Consider the following 20050-nt stretch of genomic DNA (forward strand, 5'->3'; position numbering starts at 1 on the left):
TGGGATCAGGGCTTCAGGGAGGAGAAAGTGGGAATAAACGCGGGCAGGGTGGAGGCCACAGCCGATAAAAATGTACCTTTAGCGAGCTTAAAACGCAAAATAAAATCGGTAAAAAATCCGCAGCTTCAAGAGCGGGAAAAAAAAACCCCAAACGGAATCGAGCTTTTTCCTCCCCCCTCTCGCCCACAGAGGGATTTTGGGATCGTTTTCCCGAAGTTGTCCCCGATTCCTCGTCCCCTCAAGCACCTTGACGAGTATCCAGGCCACCACCTGGGTTCATTAAAGCAAATCTGGCAACAAAATCAACGATTTTGGGTTTTCCTTGGGCAGGAGGGACCCGAGCCCTTTTCTGAACAGCTTCGCAGCCAGCTGTAAAAGCGTTTAAAAACCCACCCAAATCCAAATGCCTACATAGAAAAATAAAGGATAAACATTATCCAGCTATTTCATATTTATATAAAAATGAACTTCTGCGCCAGGACTCTTTTTTTTTTTTTTTTTTTTTTTTTTGCCTGTTTCTTTGCTGTAAAAATAAAATTAAAGATAAAAAATAAAACAAAACAAAAAAAACCAGCTTAGGTTGGATAACCTAAGCCTTCAACGAGGAGTAAACTCCAGCTTCCATCTTTTTTCCCAGGAAAAGAGCAGTTTGCAATCTCACTGCCACAAAATAAAGTTATTAAATATATATATATATATTAATATAAAAGTCTGTATAAACTCTTCTTTTTGTTGTTGGTGGTGGTGTTGTTTAAGGAAGGGAAGGGGACACTGAGTGACCGGGAATTCCATGGGGACAGAGATCGGGAATTCCTGAGGACACTTGGTGACCGGGAATCCCAGGGCTCAGAGTGACCGGGAATTCCATGGGGACACTGAGTGACCAGGAATTCCTGGGGAACACCATGGGAATCCCTGGGGACCCCCATGGGAATCCCTGGGGACCCTCCATGACCGGGAATTCCTGGGGAACACCATGGGAATCCCTGGGGACCCTCCATGACCGGGAATTCCATGGGGACATTCAGTGATCTGAAATCCCTGAGGACACTTGGTGACCACGAATCCATAGGGACACTCAGTGACCAGGAATTCCATGAGGACACTGAGTGACCAGGAATTCCCTGGGTACATTCAGTGATCAGGAATTCCCAGGGTACGCTCAATGACCAGGAATTCCATGGGGACACTGAGTGACCAGGAAATCCATGGGGACACCATGGGAATCCCTGGGAACACTGAACGACCAGGAAATCCAAGGGGACACTCAGTGACCAGGAATTCCATGAGGACACTGAGTGACCAGGAATTCTTGGGGAACACCACGGGAATTCCTGCAGACACTCAATGACCGGGAATCGCTTGAGGACACTCAGTGACCAGGAATTCCCTGGATACACTCAATGACCAGGAGATCCATGGGGAACACTCAATCACCAGGAATTCCCAGGGTACACTCAATGACCAGAAATTCCCTGGGGAACACTCAATCACCAGGAATTCCCAGGGGAGCCCCACGGGAACCCCACCCCGGGGCAGGGAAGACGCCGAACCCACCCCGATTCCCAGCCGGGCTACGCCGGGACGGGGCACGGCCAGCTCCCCGCTCTCCTCTCCCCTCCCTCACGAGGACATTTTCCTCTCCAGCGCGTGCCTGGTGAGGAAATACTTGAAGAACTCGTACACGGACCAGGCGATGGCCGTGGAGGGCATCTGATAGATCACCCGAGCCTGGACGCCCTTGAAGAAGCCGGGAAGCCCTCCCAGCTGGTAGACGGTGCTGAAGGCGTTGGCCATGCCCGACAGGTGGCCCCGGATGTTGAGGGAGCTCAGGGCCGTGTTCTCCTGCGTGTTGAGCAGCGTCTTGCACACGTCCAGCGGCGTGGTGGCGGCGGCGGCCGCGGCCCCGGCCACGGCGCCGGCCACGATGTGGGAGCCGGGGTTGTAGCGGCGCTGGGGGTTGAGGTGCTCCTGCAGGAGCTCGTAGGTGATGAAGTGGATGGCCTGGAAGGGCACGTTCATGGTCAGCTGCGTGGTGTAGCTGCGGTAGAAGGCTCCCAGGCCCTCAGTCCTGCGCACCGTCCGCACGCAGCCCAGCACCGACGTGTACGGAGAGTTGAACATCTGCAGCCGCTGCTTCACCACTGCCGGGGGACAGCCAGGGGACACGGCTCAGGGGGGCTGGGACAGACCCCAGTGTGACCCCAGAGCCAGGACAGGTGTGGGGACAGCCAGGGGACACGGCTCAGGGGGGAATGGTGGGCTGGGACAGACCCCAGTGCGACCCCAGAGCCAGTGTGGGGACAGCCAGGGGACACGGCTCAGGGGGGAATGGTGGGCTGGGACACACCCCAGTGTGACCCCAGGGCAGGTGTGGGGACAGGGACACAGCTCAGGGGGGAATGGTGGGCTGGGACACACCCCAGTGCGACCCCAGGACAGGTGTGGGGACAGCCAGGGGACACGGCTCAGGGGGGCTGGGACAGACCCCAGTGTGACCCCAGAGCAGGTGTTGGGACAGGGACACAGCTCAGGGGGGCTGGGACAGACCCCAGTGTGACCCCAGAGCCAGGGCAGGTGTGGGGACAGGGACACGGCTCAGGGGGGCTGGGACAGACCCCAGTGTGACCCCAGAGCCAGTGTGGGGACAACCAGGGGACACGGCTCAGGGGGGCTGGGACAGACCCCAGTGTGACCCCAGGACAGGTGTGGGGACAGGGACACGGCTCAGGGGGGGGTCTGGTGTGGTGGCACAGACCCTAAAGTGACCTCAGGGCCAATCCCAACCTCCACTTCCTCACCCAGACTGATCCCCCTGAGCTGCCAAGCGATCCCAGAGCTTGGGACAGCGAGGGGACAGCTCAGAGCTCAATTCCTAATTAACCCCTCTCGTCAGGCTCCATTAATGACTCTTTAGTTCTAATGAACCCTTCTCCTCAGGCTTAATTAATGACCCTTTAGTTCTAATGAACCCCTCTCCTCAAGCTTAATTAATGACCCACTAGTTCTGATGAACTCCCCACGGTTAATTAATGACCCTCTAGCTCTAATGAATTCCTCAGGGTTAATTAATGACCCTCTAGCTCTAATGGACTCCTCAGGGTTAATTAATGAGCCCCCAGCTCTAATGAACTCCTCAGGGTTAATTAATGAGCCCCCAGCTCTAATGAACTCCTCAGGGTTAATTAATGAGCCCCCAGCTCTAATGAACTCCTCAGGGTTAATTAATGAGCCCCCAGCTCCCGCACGAAGCCAGGCTGCCCAGGACCCCCGGAGGGGACGCACACACACGGACCCAGCAGCGCTGAGGGTGAATTCACAGCTGAGCATCACCCTGGGGTGTCACACACACACCCCCTGCAGCCCCACTGGCCGCAGTCACCTCCACTTTTAATTAATGTAATTAATTCAATCGGGGTGTGATTAAAAGGATTTGATCCACTGGAGGTTTCTCCTTCAGAGGTTCCCAGCTCTGGGCTCGCTCAGGACCCTGAGGAGCTGGCAGGTGACAGATTTGTCATTTCAGCTGCGTTTTCCCGTTAATCCTCATTTTCCCAAGGCCTGTCCTGCCACTCCTCCTCCTCGGGAATCTCCCAGCCCCATCCAACAACCTGAGCTCAGCTTGGTGAGTGCAAAGTTTCAGGAAAACCAAGGGGCAGGGAGCGGTGACAGGGAGGGGACAGCAGAGGAGGGGACACCTCTCCTGCAAAGCCACAATGCTCCACAGAGATCCAGGGATAAATTCCCCCCTGGCTGCTCTCCCTCTCTTCCCAACAAATCCCTGGGTTTGGTGGCTTTGGAGGTCTCCGAGCTGGGTTCATCTCCTCCTGCTCTTCCCAAGGGACAGAGGGAGAAGAGGCAGCAGGGATTTATCCCTGGATTCATCCGGGGATAAATCATCACTGCAGGCCCTGGGTGTCCCAGCAGGAGCAGCACTTCCCAGATCGGCGGGAATTACCTTCGGCAGGATTCATCACAGCGTCGTGGAGCAGCGTGGCCACGCTCCCGGCGATGCCTGCAAGGCAAGAGCAGCCCTGAGAAAAGAAAACCCGGCTCAGAAGGCGGGGCTGGCCCTGGCACTGCCATCCGGGGGATCCATCCACGGGGGATCCCATCCACGGGGGATCCATCCCAGGGGGATCCCATCCACAGGGGATCCATCCCCGGGGGATCCCATCCACGGGGGATCCATCCCAGGGGGATCCCATCCACAGGGGATCCATCCCCGGGGGATCCCATCCATAGGAGGACCCATCTATGGTGGATCACATCCATGTGAGATCCCATCCATGGGGGAATTCACCCATAGTGGATCCCATCCATGGGGAAATCCATAGGAGAATTCATCCATGGGGATCCCATCCATGGGGGAATCCATCCATGGGGATCCCATCCATGGGGGAATCCATCCATGGGGATCCCATCCATGGGGGAATCCATCCATAGGAGAATCCATCCATGGGGATCCCATCCATAGGAGAATCCATCCTTAGGAGAATCCATCCATAGGATAGGACAATCCATCCATGGGGAACCCATCCTTAGGAGAATCCATCCATGGGGAACCCATCCTTAGGAGAATCCATCCATAGGAGAATCCATCCATAGGAGAATTCATCCATGGGGAACCCATCCTTAGGAGAATCCATCCATAGGAGAATCCATCCATGGGAGAATCCATCCATGGGAGAATCCATCCATAGGGATCCCATCCATAGGAGAATCCATCCATGGGGATCCCATCCATAGGAGAATCCATCCATGGGGATCCCATCCATGGGGGAATCCATCCATGGGGAACCCATCCTTAGGAGAATCCATCCATGGGGAACCCATCCATAGGAGAATCCATCCATGGGGAACCCATCCTTAGGAGAATCCATCCATGGGGATCCCATCCTTAGGAGAATCCATCCATGGGGATCCCATCCTTAGGAGAATCCATCCATGGGGATCCCATCCATGGGGGAATCCATCCACACTGATGGCGCACCCACGACCACAGCAAAGATTCCCAGGGCAGCAAACCCACCCTTGAGAGAACCCCGGATCCGCCCCCAGCCCCTTCCCTTTGCTCTTCCCAACAACAACTCCCCAGCCCCGTCCCGCCCCAGACACCGGCGGCGCCGGGGCGAGCCGTGAGCAATGTTTACCCTCCCCTGGGCACATCCCTAATGAGGGATTTTCATCCCTTTACTCAGCCCGGTTTGTGCCAAACCCTGCCAGCCCCGACCCATCCCGCGCTCGGCCCCGGGATCAGGCTCTCCAGCCACTCCTTCGCCTTTGATCTCGCTCCCCACCTCCAATTCCCTCTTGCCCGAGTGACTTTTGGTCATTTCTCCCCAAGCCACGGCTCCGGTTTTCCTGCTGGCACCGCAGGCCTGTCGCTACTTGAAAGGCAAAGGCAGGAATGCGTTCCCAGCTAAGAGCAGCCAGCAGAAGCGATTTTATTCCCTTCACCGAGTTCAGTGAGCCCGTGGCGGATTCCCACCAGCACATCCTGGCAAAATCATGGGAATCTCCAGCACAAACCCTAGGGTAAAGTCCTGGCCGCTCAGTCTCAGGGTTTCAAAGTGAAATATTCCTGCTAAAAAATTAAATTTCCAGCAGAAACCCTTTGGCAAAGTCCTGGCCGCTCAGTCTCAGGGTTTCAAAGTGAAATATTCCTGATAAAAATTAAATTTCCAGCAGAAACCCTTTGGCAAAGTCCTGGCCGCTCAATCTCAGGGTTTCAAAGTGAAATATTCCTGATAAAAATTAAATTTCCAGCAGAAACCCTTTGGTAAAGTCCTGGCTGTTCAATCTCAGGGTTTCAAAGTGAAATATTCCTGCTAAAAATCAAATTTCCAGCAGAAACCCTTTGGCAAAGTCCTGGCTGCTCAGTCCCAGGGTTTCTGCTGCAATTTCAGGATTTAAAAGTGGAATTTTCCTGCTAAAAATTAAATCACCAGCACAACCCTTTGGAAAAGCCTTGGCTGTTCAATCCCAGGGTTTCTGCTGCTATTTCAGGTTTCAAAGTGAAATATTCCTGCTAAAAATTAAATCTCCAGCACACACCCTTTGGTAAACTCCTGGCTGCTCAATCCCAGGATTTCTGCTGCCATTTCAGGTTTAAAAGCGAAATATTCCTGGTAAAAATTAAAGGATGGAGTGCAATCCACGCTCCCAGGATCTGAATTCAAACCTCCAGAGGCTGAGGTGATGCCTTCAACATAAGATCAGACCTTTAGGTGAAACCTTCAGAGGTGGGACTTGATCCTGAAGATCTTTCCCAGCTTTAAGGATTCCATGGAAATACAGGAACAGCTGCACCTCAACACCTTTTGCTCACTAAACTGATGATTTATGCTGGAATAATTGCAGATTAAACAAGAATTTAGATTGGGAGGGGGGCGCCAGGCTGAGTGAGAAGCAGGCAAGGGACAGGTCAGTAACCACAAAAGGTTTTGGTTTTTTTAAGGGAAAAAAAAAACAAAAAAAACCCAAAAAAATACCATTGGCCAAGTGGCTGTTTCCTCCCTGCTGGAAAACATCGCTGAGAGACTTTTTCATTTTCTCGTAGCAGGCGAAGTACAAGGCGTGGGCAGGGCCGGCGCCCAGCACGGTGACGTTAATCCCACGTAGCGGCCTCCAGAAGCCCTCAGTCAGCACCATCCTCTTGAGAGCTTCGTACACGCTCCTGTACTGCGCCTTGGGGTCCGGCTGCAGGCTCTGCATCCGCGTCTGCAACAGAGCACACGAGGGAGACGCCTCGGTCACGCACCCGGCGCAACAAACCCCGGGGCGCGGGGCCGCCGCCGTCCCGAGACCGGCCAGGGCTCGGCGCAGCCCCTGGACGCCCCTCATTTATCCTGGTTTTATTTTATTTATCCTGCTGGATGGGGTCCACGCTCCCACTGCGACGCGCAGGCTGCTCCTGGAGGGGAATGGAACCTCTGCTCTGCTTTACCCATGGAAAACCCATGGATGAGGCTAAATGTAACCTCTGCTCTGCTTTATCCATGGAAAACCCATGGATGAGGCTAAATGTAACCTCTGCTCTGCTTTATCCATGGAAAACCCATGGATGAGGCTAAATGTAACCTCTGCTCTGCTTTATCCATGGAAAACCCAAGGAATGAGGCTAAATGTAACCTCTGCTCTGTTTTATCCATGGAAAACCCAAGGAATGAGGCTGAATGTAACCTCTGCTCTGTTTTATCCATGGAAAACCCAAGGAATGAGGCTAAATGTAACCTCTGCTCTACTCCATCCATGAAAAGTCCAAGGATGAAGTTGATGCAGGATGGAAATGTAAACTCTGCTCTGTTTCATCCATGGAAAACTCATGGATAGGCTGCTCCTGGATGGAAATGTAACCTCTGCTCTGCTTTATCCATGGAAAACCCAAGGAATGAGGCTAAATGTAACCTCTGCTCTACTCCATCCATGGAAAGTCCAAGGATGAAGTTGATGCAGGATGGAAATGTAAACTCTGCTCTGTTTTATTTGCGGAAAACCCAAGGAATGAGTCTACTCCTGGATGGGAATGTAACCTCTGCTCTGCTTTATTCATGGAAAACTCATGGATGAGGCTGCTCCTGGATGGGAATGTAACCTCTGCTCTACTCCATCCATGGAAAGTCCAAGGAATGAGGCTGCTCCCGGATGGAAATGTAACCTCTACTCCGCTTCATCCATGGAAAACCCAAGGAATGAGTCTGCTCCTGGACAGAAATGTAACCTCTGCTCTACTCAATCCATGGAAAGTCCAAGCATGAGGCTGATAAAGGAGGGAAATGTAACCTCTGCTCTGTTTTATCCATGGAAAACTCAGGGATGAGGCTGCTCCTGGAGGCGAATGTAACCTCTGCTCTACTCCATCCATGGAAAGCCCAAGCAATGAGGCTGCTCCAAAGGCTGGGTGAAGAAATCCAGGGATGGTTGTAATTTTCTCCTGCTTTCAACACCCTGACTCTGCCCCAGCTTGTCCCTCCTGCAGCTGCACAGCAGCTTGGGACTGTTCCTAGAAAGGCGAGCTGGGAAAACTGGGAACAGGCAGCAATTCCCCCAAAAGGAGAAAGTGCAGAGCCAGTGTTCCCTTGGAAGCTCTGGGAGGTTCCTTGTCCCTGTTTTCCCCTCAGCTCCCAGGGATTTTCTCCCCCGAGGGCCTGGCCAGGGAATTCCGGCTGCCCTTCTGTCTCCCGGGGTTTTTTCTCCCGCAGATTTTAAACCAGTCGAGCTCCTGGCATCCAAACCTGCTCCAAACACACTTCATTACACAATTTTCCCCTCAGGAAAATCCCTTGGAGCTCCTTCCAGGGCTCAAAGGCCTGGAGGTGACAACAACGTGTGAGGGGTCCCAGGACCCCAAACCAGCACTGGGAAAGCTCAAACCACCACATCCATCCCGAAAAGATCATCCCAGGAAATCCTGAGCAGCGAAAGGCCCACAGATCCCTCTTGTTCTCCACATGGAAAAGGTTAAAACACGGGGACAGGTGATGGAGCCGCATCCTGGGGTGTCCAGGGAAGGCCTGGACGTGGCACTCGGTGCCGGTGACAAGGTGGGGATGGGGCACAGCTTGGACTGGATGGCCTTGGAAGGCTTTTCCAACCTCAGTAATTCCACAGTTCTGCAATTCCAGCCCCTGACACCGAAACCAGCCCGGAGGGACGCGGCCCTTGGAGCAGCCTCGGCTTCCAAACACAAACACTGGGCAGGCCTCGGCCCTGGGGAAGAAATGGGTGTTCATCAGCCTCTGGAATTAAAGATTTTCTGAGGAGAACCTCGAGATCTGCTCCAAACACAAACATTGGAGAGGCCTCCCTCTGGGAAATGGGTGCTCAGCAGCCTCTGGAACTAAAGATTTTCCAAGGAGAACCTTGAGATCTGCTCCAAACACAAACACTGGGAAGGTCTCAGCTCTGGGTGCTCATCAACCTCTGGAATCAAAGAATTTCCAAGGAAAACCTGGAGATCTGCTCCAAACATTAACACTGGGAAGGCCTCAGCTCTGGGTGTTCTGCAACCTCTGGAATTAAAGCTTTCCCAAGGAAAACCTTGAGAGAGCTGCAGGAAGGATTCCTTCCTTGGCTCGTCAAGCCCTTCATTAATTAGGCACGCAGCAGCTCAGCCTTCAGTCCCATAAAAACCTTTAAGGTTTGAACCTTGGAGCCCCCAAATCCCAAAACATTTCCACACCCCCTCCGTGAACCCAAGGAAAAGACCAGAGCTCAGTTCAGGATTTTCAACTGGAATAACAAAACCAAGCTGGGTTTACTCAAGTTTAGGCCAACCAAATTATGGAATTTGTAATAAATACTCTTTTAAAAAAAAACATAAAAAACACACAGGAGTTCTTTGCAAGGAGACTTGGCTGGAATTTCAGACCCCATCCTATGGAGGCCAGCCAGGATTTTAGGATGCTCCGGAGAAAATCCCAGTTTATCCCTGGGAGCAGCAGGTGACATTTATGTGCAGTATTTTTGGGAAGTAAAACCAAGGATTTCCATCCAGTTTTCCCCACTTTCACCCCAGCACGATGGAACAGAACCTCCTGTAGCTGTCAGGACCACACACGCCCCAGGAAAATCAATTTCCAGAGAGCCTGCTGCTCCAGCTTGGTCAGGAACAGGGCAGCTTTTCATGGAAAAGGGAAGTAAAGTGGGCAGGGCTCTCAAATAAGAATGAATAAATAGGAATTCTTCATTTCTTCTTTGTTTTTTTTTTGGTGGATCTGAGCTGCTCTGAAGCTCAAATCCACCAAAACTCACCCCACAGCCCAGAGGAGCCCACAAGGGCTGCAGTTTGCATCAGCCACCCATCACCTGTGGGTAGAACAGGACTGACAGCCCAAGGAGTAGCTAAAACCAAGCCTAACTGCCGATAAAACCAGGACTGACAGCCCAAGAAATAACCAAAACCTGGGTAAAACAGGACTGACAGCCCAAGGAATTACCAAAACCTGGGTAAAACAGGACAAACGGCCCAAGGAGCAGATAAAACCAGGACTAATTGCCCATAAAAACAGGTCAAACAGCCCAAGGGATAACCAAAAGCAGGATTTAACAGGACAAACAGCCCAAGGAGCAGATAAAACCAGGACTAACTGCACAAGGAATAACCAAAACCCAGGTTCAACAGGACTAGCAGCCCTAGGAGCAGATAAAACCAGGATTCAGCAACCCAAGGAGTAGCCAAAAGCAGGATTCGAGAGGGCAAACTGCCCAAAGAATAACCAAAATCAAGAAAAACAATCCAAGGAATAACAAAAATCCGGATTGAATAGGACTAAAAGCACAAGGAATAACCCAAACCTGGATTCAACAGGACAAACAGCCCAAGGAACAACCAAAATCAGGGTTTAGGAGGAGAAACTGTTCAGGGAACAACCAAAATCAGGGTTTAGGAGGAGAAACTGTTCAGGGAACAACCAAAATCAGGGTTTAGGAGGAGAAAGTGTCCAGGGAACAACCAAAATCAGGGTTTAGGAGGAGAAACTGTCCAGGGAATAACCAGAACCTGGATTTAGGAGGACAAACAGCCCAAGGAACAACCAAAATCAGGGTTTAGGAGGAAAACGAGACCAAGAACAACCAAAACCTGGATTCAACAGGACAAACAGTCCAAGGAATAACCAAAATCAGGATTTAACAGCACAAACTGCCCAAGGAATAATCAGGATTTAGGAGGACAAGGAATAACCAAAGCCAGGATCTCTCCTGGCTGCTGTCGAGCCAGAGGCCCGGAGCTGGGAGCAGCTCTGCGCCTCAAGTTTATCAGGGCTTGAGGAGATGATTTCCCCGAGCTGGGCAGTGCCCCCAGCTCCTCTCACCTATCTGAAGCCACCAAGCAGCTCCTGGAGCCTCACCCCTGATAAGCAGCCAAGAATTTCTTCTCCACCTCCTGCAATTAATCCCCGTTGCATAAGGCAGCGGCGCAGGGCCGGCCACAAGCGCCCCGGTTGTCCTGGTTGCAGCTTGGGCAGGAAAATAAAATAACCCACCACAAGTGCCAGGGTCAGGTTGAGGCAGCTCCCTGCTCCTTGGGAAGAGCTCTGTCCTGCTGGATGCAGCTTGGGAAGAGCCCCAGCTCTCCTGCGGTACTCCGGCGTTGTTTTCTGGTTGGGTTTTTTTGGGTTTTTTATGGATTTTTTTAAGCCACAATTGTTTTCCCAGCAGGAGTCAGGTTTCTGCTTTGCACGTCCTGGCAGAGGGTCACCGCTTTGACACCCCACAAAGGCCCTCAGACCTCGCTCGCCTTTTGGTTTGGGTTTATTTATTTTCTCTGAAGGATGGAATTCCCAGAGGAGCTGTGGCTGCCCCTGGATCCCTGGAAGTGTCCAAGGCCAGGCTGGAGCAGCCTGGGACAGTGGGAGGTGCCCAGGGGTGGCACCGGGGGATTTTAAGGTCCTTTCCCACCCAAACCATTCTGGGATTCCGTGACCCCGCCGAGCTCAGGGGTTGTGCAAGCGTCTGCAGCAAACAATTCCCCAAATTACGACATTTTCGGTTTCTCTTTGGGAGGAAATGACTCGCTGGAAGCCAGACATTTCCCCCCCACCGAGCAGGAGCTGCCCAGGTGCTCTTTCTGCACCTCCAGAAAAACCCGAGCTCCCCCAGCCTGGAACTCTGACCCAGGAAATCCCACCCAGGAAAAAAACTTTCCTCCTTTTTTAGTAGGAACGTGGCTCCTCTCCCACGATAGAGCTGCTCTTAGGAGCTGAGTTGTTATTGTATCACACCCACTACAAAAACAAAAACAAAAACAAACCAAACAAAAATAAAGCTCTTTAGGCATGAAAAAAATCCTTTTTTGGATGGGAAAAGTCGTCGCCTTTCCCCAGAGCAGACAGGTGGAGCAGCAGCGAGCGCCCAGGGCAGGAGCAGAGCCCAGCTCGGGATTTCTCCGGAGCGACCCCGGCCGGGCTCCAGCGGCGTTTTCCCGCAGCAGCCCCGAGCTTTTCATCCGCCCCCAGCACTTCCAGGCACTCGGCTGAGCGGGATAATCCCAGCCGAAAGCACAGCCCCGGCCCTGGAGCAGCCAGGGAAGTCACAACTCAAGGAATTTTTTTCCTCCAAAGCGCCTCCCACTCCGGGAAGCCGGGGCACCGCCGCTTTCATTTCTCGCCCTGCTCTCCCTGCGCGGAGGAAAAGCTCCGGTGAAGGACTCCAGAATTCCGGAGGGACAACACCCACGGAGCCGCTGCGGCCCTGACCGGGCACAAAACACCTCATCTGCCTGTGCCAGCAGCCGGTGCCACGCTCGGGGTGGGCACCGACCCCACGCCCCGGGGGGACATCCCAAATCTGTGAGCCAGGTGCAGACACGGAGGGAAAACAGGGGAGGGAAAAAAAAAAAATAAAATAAATACACGGGAATATCTCTCTGAGTGCCCATCACACTGGCAGGACCTGCAAAAGTCAAGGCACTTCCTCTCTCCTCTGCTCTTTCTACTCTCACAAGGAGCCCTGCATGAAAAGGAGAAGGGATTGCAACATCTCGTGATTCATCCGCACCAGCTTTCAGGGAGTTTGGCTTCTCCCAGCTTTCCCTCTTCTTTCTGAAGGCCCCGCAGCAGCAAACCGGCAGGGCAGAGGGAGGAAATATCCTTCAGGATGATTCCCAGCGCTCTGGAGACGCTGGGAAACCCTCCCCGAGTGCGCTCGAGCATCAGCAGCTCCAAAATGCACACCCCGAGCCCACCGGAGCCGCTCACCGCATCCCGGCGCGGACACAGCACCGACCCCAGCAGCTTTTCCCTCCCGAGCCGGGATTCCAACGCTGCGGGGAGGGAAAAGCTGCCCGGGGAGCTCCTGATGCACTTCCAGGCCCGGGAGGGCATCGCTGGCACATCACCTTTGCACCAGCGCAGAGCTGCCCGGGGCTGCGGGAGGGCTCCAGCGGGGATTTTGGGGGGACACCTCGGGGACCCGTCCCGTCCCGGGGACCTCGGGCACCCCAACAACTGCTCACACTCTTTGCACCACAACGGTTCCTTGCACACCCTTCACACCTCCCCTCTTTTTGCGCCCCCAAAACCCCTTCTGTTCTCTCGTCTCCTTGCACCCCAAAACCTCTTGCACGCCCAAAACCTCTCGCACACCCCTTCTGTTCTCTCCCCTCCTTGCACCCCCAAACCTTTTGCACACCCCTTCTGTTCTCTCCCCTCCTTGCACCCCCAGCACTTCTCGCACCCCCAAACCTTTTGCACACCCCTTCTGTTCTCTCCCCTCCTAGCACCCCAAAACCTCTTGCACACCCCTTCTGATCTCTCCCCTCCTTGCACCCCAAAACCTCTTGCACCCCCAAACCTTTTGCACACCCCTTCTGTCCTCTCTTTGCACCCCAGCACTTCCCGCACCCCTTTGCACCCTCCCGTCTCCCGGTGCCCCCGAACCCCCCGCCACCCCACGCGTGTCGCCCCGCTCCCCGCAGCATCCCCCGGCGCATCCCGGTCCGCCGGCCTCCCCCGGCGCTCAACCGCTGTCCCCTACACACCTTGACCGAGTCCACGGGGTACATGACCGTGTGCTCCATGATCCCCGCAACGGCCCCGGCCACCATGTGCGTGCCGAGCGCGGCGCCGCTGGGCAGGCTCTCGTACTCCTCGCCCTCCCTGAGCCCGGCCCCGGTGGTGGCGGTGGCGGGGGGGGGCCCGGGGCCCGGCGGGGCGGCGGCGCTGCCCCCCATGGCACAGCTCAGCTCCATCCGCCGGCAGCGGGGGGACACCGGGGGACGGGCTGGGGACACCGTGGGGGGGACACCGGGGGGGGGGGGGGCACTGGGACCCCGCGCCGCCCCAACCTCCTTTAAAGCCGCGCTCGCCACTCCTATCCCGACCGCACCAATCAGCGCGCCGCGCATCCGTGACATCGCCCGGCGGGGAAATGATTGGCGTGGATATTAACCAGTGAAAAGAGAGAAGAGGAGGGGCGTGGTTGGCCGTAGCGGTGGGTGGGCGGGGCGTTGCCCTGAGGGGCGGGCGCTGCTGCGGCGCCGTCGCTGAGGGGGGACGCGGTTGTGGGAGTCGCAACTGTCACCTGGAGCGGCGGGCGCGGCGTCGCGGCGAGCCGGCGGCAGCGCTTGGTGCCTGCCGGAGGGTGGGGACCCCGCGGGTTGTGCCGCGGGCAAAGCTGAGCGCAAGGGAGGGGTTTTTAGTCGCAGCTTGACGGTGGCACGGCTGGGACTGCCGGGATGTCGCCTCCGGGTGTCCCGCGTCCTGTGCGAGCTCACAGCGCTCCTGAGAACGGGTGCGCCCCTCACAGCTCGCACCCATCCCTTGTGCCAGGACGGGGACGTTATAAAAGGACAGGGACCCTATAAAAGGACAGGGACCCTATAAAAGGACAGGGACCCTATAAAAGGACAGGGACCCCCAGTGATCACTCCCTGCTGAAGCAGGGGAAGCTGCAATCACCCCTGGAGTTGGAGACTCCATGGGCAAAGGGGCTGTTGGCCCTACAGGGTCCCCGAACCGGCCCTAAATTGTCCCCAAACCAGCCCCAAATTGTCCCCAAAGCACAAAGGGGCTGCGCTCAGCTCCTGCGCTGCTGATCGGGGGGAGATAACCTAGAACAGGGTTTATTTAGGGTTTTTTGGGGGAGTCCTGGGGAGCCCTGTCCCCTCCTGTGCCTTGCTGTTGGGGGAAAAACCCCTCCTGGAAGGGTTTAGGAAAACTTCCTGCCCTTGGAGAAGAAGGGATCCACCACATCCCCATCCCTCCCTGCGGATCCCAATCCTCGTGTGGGGGAGGAAGGAGCTCCCCTCGCATCCCTGCTCCCCAGAAACGCTTCTCTGCCCTCATATTTGACGTGATTTTCTTGTTCCACCTCCAAACCGACCCGAACCGGGTGAATTTGGTGCTCTGCAAGAGAAGGAGGCAAAGTCTTTGTGGCCCCGGGGAGCAGCCCCGGCTTTATTTCATTCCTCTCCGAAGGATTATTTGGAATTCGACCTTGCACGGGGGAAGGAGGTGTTGCGAGAGCTGAAATCAAGGTTAACCATTCCCGTGATACTGCAGGGCGATTTATTGCTGCGTGGGCCTTGGGAAGGAGGGAAACCATCCTCAGAGCCTGGAAAAGGCAGGAAAATAAAGTGTTGGGTTTGGAAACGAGCACGCACGAGGTGAGAAAATCCAGGTGCGGTGACATCCTGGCTACCTGGAGAGGTGCTGGGGGCAGCACGAGCTGTTCTCCTTCCTCCTTCCCATATTCGTGCTGGGAATTCTCTGTTCCCCGTGGGAACGCGGAGCTGCCAGAGAAAATAACAATAAACGGCGTTTTGTCACGCATGGCGCTCGCTCCTGATTGATTTGGGGGACCTGGCAGCGTTTCCTGCGCTCGGAAAAAAAGCGCTTCTCCAGGATGTGGGAGAGCTGGAGGTGACAGCCAGCTGCTGTCCCACGGTGTCCCCCCATCCCTGAGACCGGGAAACTCAACCTGTGCGAAGCTGAGAGTACAAAACCCCTCAACAACTCAAAATTTCACCCAGGGATTGCTTAAATCTCCCCTTGTTGCCCTCTGGGAGAAGCTGCGGGGTTCTCACACCTTTGTTTCCTTGGAAGGAGACCAAACCCGTGCTGCTGGCGGGGTTCGTCACGGTGTTTTCCGCATTAAATGACAACTTCAGAGCAGCAGAGCCACATCCAAACCCGTAATTCCAGCAGGGAACGAAGATCCCCAGACACAAACCCGGCACAGGAACTTCCCTTTCTGTGATCCAAGGAAATAAAACCGGCAGGGACACATTTCCCAGGATTGCTCCAGAGGGTTTATCGAGGTGGTTTTTTTTTCGCTCTCCCCCAGCAAGAACTTTAATCTCCTTTCTCGTGCCTCTGGCAGGGCAGGGAGGGGCAATTAGCGTCGCGTTAATGAGCCCTTTCTCCTGCAGCCTCCGCCTGATAATCACCTGGATCGGGCCGGAATTCTGCTTCCAGGTTATATTTTAACCCTGGAGCGGTGCCATGAGGGATCCTGCTCCAAGGCTCAGGTCTCAAAGCAGAGGCTCGGCCCGAGGGCTTTTCCTGGCCAGGGGATGGGATTATCCATGGTTTCTGCCAGGGAAATCGGGCAGAGGTCGTGGCCAGCAGCAGGAAGAGGAGCAGCCTGTGTGTGTGGGATGGATTCCTGCCATCCCTGCCTGGCACAGAGCGGCCATCCCTGGGCAAAGGCAGCTCCGCTTCCCTGGAAAGCGTCCTGTGAGACCAGCGACGAGGATTCCCTCGCTCTTCCCTTCCCACCCCCTGCTCCCTGCATCCCACCCTGGAGCTCCCAGCGCTCGGGGCTCCCAGGGGTGCTCCACGAGCCCCAAAATTCCATCGGAGAAAGGAAAGAGGGGAGGGCAAAGCTAAAAACGCGTTTGTTTGGGCTGCCACAGCCTCAGCCCGGGAGCGTCCAGGGCCACATGGATGGGCTTGGAGCGACCTGGGACAGTGGGAGATGTCCCTGCAGGGGACAGGGGGTGGCACTGGGTGGGAGTTACGGTCCCTTCCCACCCAAACCGCCCCAGGATTCTGTTTTCCCGTCCCTCTGCAGGTGCTGCGGGAACAGCCCTGGACGCTGGGAATTTGCCGGGCAGGAGAGCCTGGAGGGACAGGACACAGGGAATGGTTTAAACTGGGAAAGGGGAGATTTGGGGTGGGATATTGGGAAGGAATTCCTGGCTGGGAGGGTGAGCATGGGCTGGGCTGGAATTCCCAGAGGAGCTGTGGCTGCCCCTGGATCCCTGGCAGTGCCCAAGGCCAGGTTGGGATAACCTGGGACAGTGGGAGATGTCCCTGCCATGGCAGGGGTGGCACTGGATGGGATTTCAGCTCCTTCCAACCCAAACCATTCCACGAATCCACAACTTTATTACTCAAACCCCACCGAGTCGCAGCGGAATCCCCAAAATTCAACCACGTACATAAATCCAGGAGCCATCCCCAGCCCAGCACCTCCCTCCCGGAGCAGCTGTGGGACGGCAGGAGCGGAGCCCAGCGCCAGGAATTCCAGGAGAAAGGAGAAATCAGCAGGCAGTGAAAGGCTCCTGGTGGGCTGGGGCAGCACCCACGACCCCTCCCAGCTGATAAGGAGAACCTGGAGCTCCTTATCAAAGCCCACCCCAGGCCAGACCCAGCAGCTGCCCCCCGGCTGATAAGGCAGCGGTGCCCAGCTGCGAGGTGAGCGCCCAAATTCGGGTTTATCTCCGACATCCAGCGCTTCGTGTTTATATTTTTTATTTTTTCTCCTTTTTTTTTTTTTTCACTTTGCCAATCTCCAGCTTCTCTAACAGCTGAGCTCCACCTGGCTCGGGGCGTTTTATCCTTCCCACCACCGGCACGGCGCTGCCCCGGCCGCTGCCAAAGCCGCGGAGCAGCAGATTTGGAGTTTATTTCGGTTTGATCGGCGCGTTCGGCGTCGGATCGCTGTGGTTTTCTTCCCTGGAGTGGAATTCCCGGGGGAGCTGTGGCTGCTCCGTCCCTGGAAGTGTCTGGGGCACGGCTCGGGACAGTGGAACCCAGCCCAGGGATGATTTAAGATCCCTCCCAACCTGAACCATTCCAGGATTTTTGATGTGGAAAGGAAAAGGCCCCGGTTCATGGCGTTTCATAAAGGCTTCGGAAGAGGGATCAGAGCAAATATAAACGGTTGATTTGGTTTTAATCTTATTCGCAGCGCAGCCAGCTGGAGTTTCATGTCCTCACAGCTTCTGGTTTTTTGGCAAGTTTGAGTGCCAGATCCTCATAGGAAAGACAGAATCCATGTGGGAATCAATTCCCCATCCCACAGGGCACGGAGCCGCCCCTTCCCGGCACACTGCAGCCCCATCCTTCCTTAGAAACCCCCAAAATACCAATTTCACTCCCGGTCTGGACCTCATTCCAGCCCCATCCTTCCTTAGAAACCCCCAAAATACAAATTTAACTCCCGGTCTGGACCTCATTGCAGCTCCAGGCCTCCTTAGAAACCCCCAAAATACCAATTTAACTCCAGGTCTGGACCTCATTCCAGCCCCTTCTCCCAGCCTCAGCAGATCCCTGGAAAAGGATCCAACCTGGATTCTCCTGCACCCTGGGAATGGAGAGCCACAGGGAAATCGAATTCATCTGCCTGGAAACCCGGCGTGTACCAGTTATTGGGTTTTTTTATCTTTATGTTTGCAAACTCCAGGGATATCAACAAACAATTCTGTTTTGTCTTCAGGGTGACCTGACCCACTTTGGGAGCTCCAGCCCCTGGTTCGAATCGTGAGGGGCTGGTGTTGGGATTAGTGCTGGAAAATCACAGAAAAGCAGGAATTCCTGCTGTGCTGCAAGCTCAGGGCTGGGATTCGTGGGGTTTTTTGCCCCAAAAAAGTGGTGGAGCCCATCAGGATGAGACAATTGGCAGAGCAGGATCATTCCCCGGTTTAACCACATTCCCTGAACTTTCTCCTTTTCTCCTGAGTCACCCAGGGATCGGTTTCAGAGCCGGGATTTTGTGTAACATCACAATGAGGTGGTGCCAGGGAGAGCCACCAGCAGGGGAAATTCGGGATAATTGAGCCCTGGAGATTCTCCAGGGGGTTCTTCCAGCCCCAAACCATCCCAAAACGGGAAGAGGCAGCGCTGCAGCTCCACCAGAGCCAGGCTGGGAGCTCCAGCTCTCCCAGGTTATGGAGTGGAGCTGGAATTTGGCCGCTGGGTTCCTTTAGGCGCTCCCAAATCCTGACCCCGTTCCCCTCCGCGGGCGGGCACTGTGTGGAATTAAAGCTGCTCTGGTGTTAATTCCTGCACACCAGTTTTTGTTTTGTTGTTTTTTTTTTCCTTTCCCCAACTCGCCTTTCTGGTTTGGAGCCCTGGGGGAACGATGGGAGGGACTGGGGGCACTGGGCAGAGGAGCTGCAGGGTTTGTCCCGGGTTGTTCCCAGCGCTCAGGAAAATTCCAGAGCTGGGAAATGAAGGGAAAAACCTGGCTTGGGGTTCAGGGAATGGGAATTTGGGGAGGGGAAGGGGAAAGGGAAAAGGGGAAAGGGGAAAGGGGAAAAGGGAAAGGGGAAAAGGGAAAAGGGAAAAGGGGAAAGGGAAAGGGGAAAGGAGAAAAGGGAAAAGGGAAAAGGGGAAAAGGAAAAGGGAAAAGGAAAGGGAAAGGGGAAAAGGGAAAGGGGAAAGGGGAAAGTGAAAGGAAAGGAAAGGAAAGGAAAGGAAAGGAAAGGAAAGGAAAGGAAAGGAAAGGAAAGGAAAGGAAAAAGGAAAAGGAAGATTGGCATAGTGATACCTATAAATTGAATGTATTCCAAACTATTGACACTTCTATAGGTATAAATTTTATATATCTCAAAAATCCTGACACGTTTCTAGCTATAAATTTTAAACCTTTCAAAACACGGTCGCGCCTGCAGCTATGCATTTTATACGTCTCAAAATAGTGGCACAGTTATAGCTATAAATTCTACATATTTCTCAATTTTGGCGTGTTTATAGCCATAAACTCCTGTTTCTGGTGTTAAAAGCTGTTTATAATAGTTTTTATAACGATTTTTTTTGCTGTTTATATAGCGATTTTTTCCTGGTTTTACAGGGAATTTTACCTGTGTTTATAGCGATTTTTGGCTGATTTTTAAGCGATTTTTACCTGTGTTTATAGCGATTTTTGGCTGATTTTTTAAGTGATTTTTACCTGTGTTTGTAGCTATTTTTGGCTGATTTTTTACCGATTTTACCTGTTTTTTTGGCGATTTTTGCCTGGTTTTATAGCGATTTTTGGCTGATTTTTTTACCGATTTTGCCTGGTTTTTAAGCGATTTTTTTTTTGCCCCTGGCCACGCCCACCCCACTGTGACCACGCCCCTTGGTCACGCCTCTCTGTTGTGGCCACGCCCCGGGGAATCCCTTCCCGGCTCCGCCGTGACGTCATCGCTCTTACGTCAGATCCGGCGGCGCACCCGGAAGTGGCGCGGGGCCGGTTGCCATGGGGCGGCCCGGGAGGTGAACGGGGAGAGAGGGGAAACCCCGGGAATGGGGCCGGGAATGGGATCGGGGGTCGGGAATGGGATCGGGATCGGGATCGCCGGGGGGCCGCGGGGTTCGGGGGGAGCCGGGCCGGG

The 20050-nt window shown here is 54.4% G+C and overlaps 2 protein-coding genes and 1 long non-coding RNA gene across 4 annotated transcripts in view; 1 reads left to right on the forward strand and 2 right to left on the reverse strand.

Annotated features, from left to right (window-relative positions):
* Nucleotides 1-601: 601 nt before the first annotated feature.
* Nucleotides 602-13693, reverse strand: LOC120747938 (mitoferrin-1-like). Its single transcript, XM_040053999.2, has 4 exons — nt 13484-13693; nt 6495-6723; nt 3959-4015; nt 602-2144 (listed from the first exon to the last, which is right to left on the reverse strand). Exons 1-4 carry the CDS (start codon nt 13691-13693, stop codon nt 1624-1626), a joined length of 1017 nt encoding a protein of 338 aa, XP_039909933.1. The 3' UTR covers nt 602-1623.
* Nucleotides 13694-14886: 1193 nt separating this feature from the next.
* Nucleotides 14887-15908, reverse strand: LOC120747937 (uncharacterized). Its single transcript, XR_005699236.2, has 3 exons — nt 15532-15908; nt 15145-15235; nt 14887-15057 (listed from the first exon to the last, which is right to left on the reverse strand). It is a non-coding gene; the product is annotated as an uncharacterized LOC120747937 (long non-coding RNA).
* Nucleotides 15909-19870: 3962 nt separating this feature from the next.
* Nucleotides 19871-20050, forward strand: part of ENTPD4 (ectonucleoside triphosphate diphosphohydrolase 4) — a 16884-nt gene continuing 16704 nt past the window's right edge. For both annotated transcript variants that reach the window (XM_058424392.1, XM_040053997.2), the window contains exon 1: nt 19871-19931. The gene's annotated coding sequence lies outside the window, so the exon portion shown is untranslated. The remainder of the gene's footprint in view (nt 19932-20050) is intronic.

Source organism: Hirundo rustica, unplaced genomic scaffold, assembly GCF_015227805.2.
Source record: "Hirundo rustica isolate bHirRus1 unplaced genomic scaffold, bHirRus1.pri.v3 scaffold_315_arrow_ctg1, whole genome shotgun sequence".
Classification (NCBI taxonomy): Eukaryota; Metazoa; Chordata; class Aves; order Passeriformes; family Hirundinidae; genus Hirundo; species Hirundo rustica.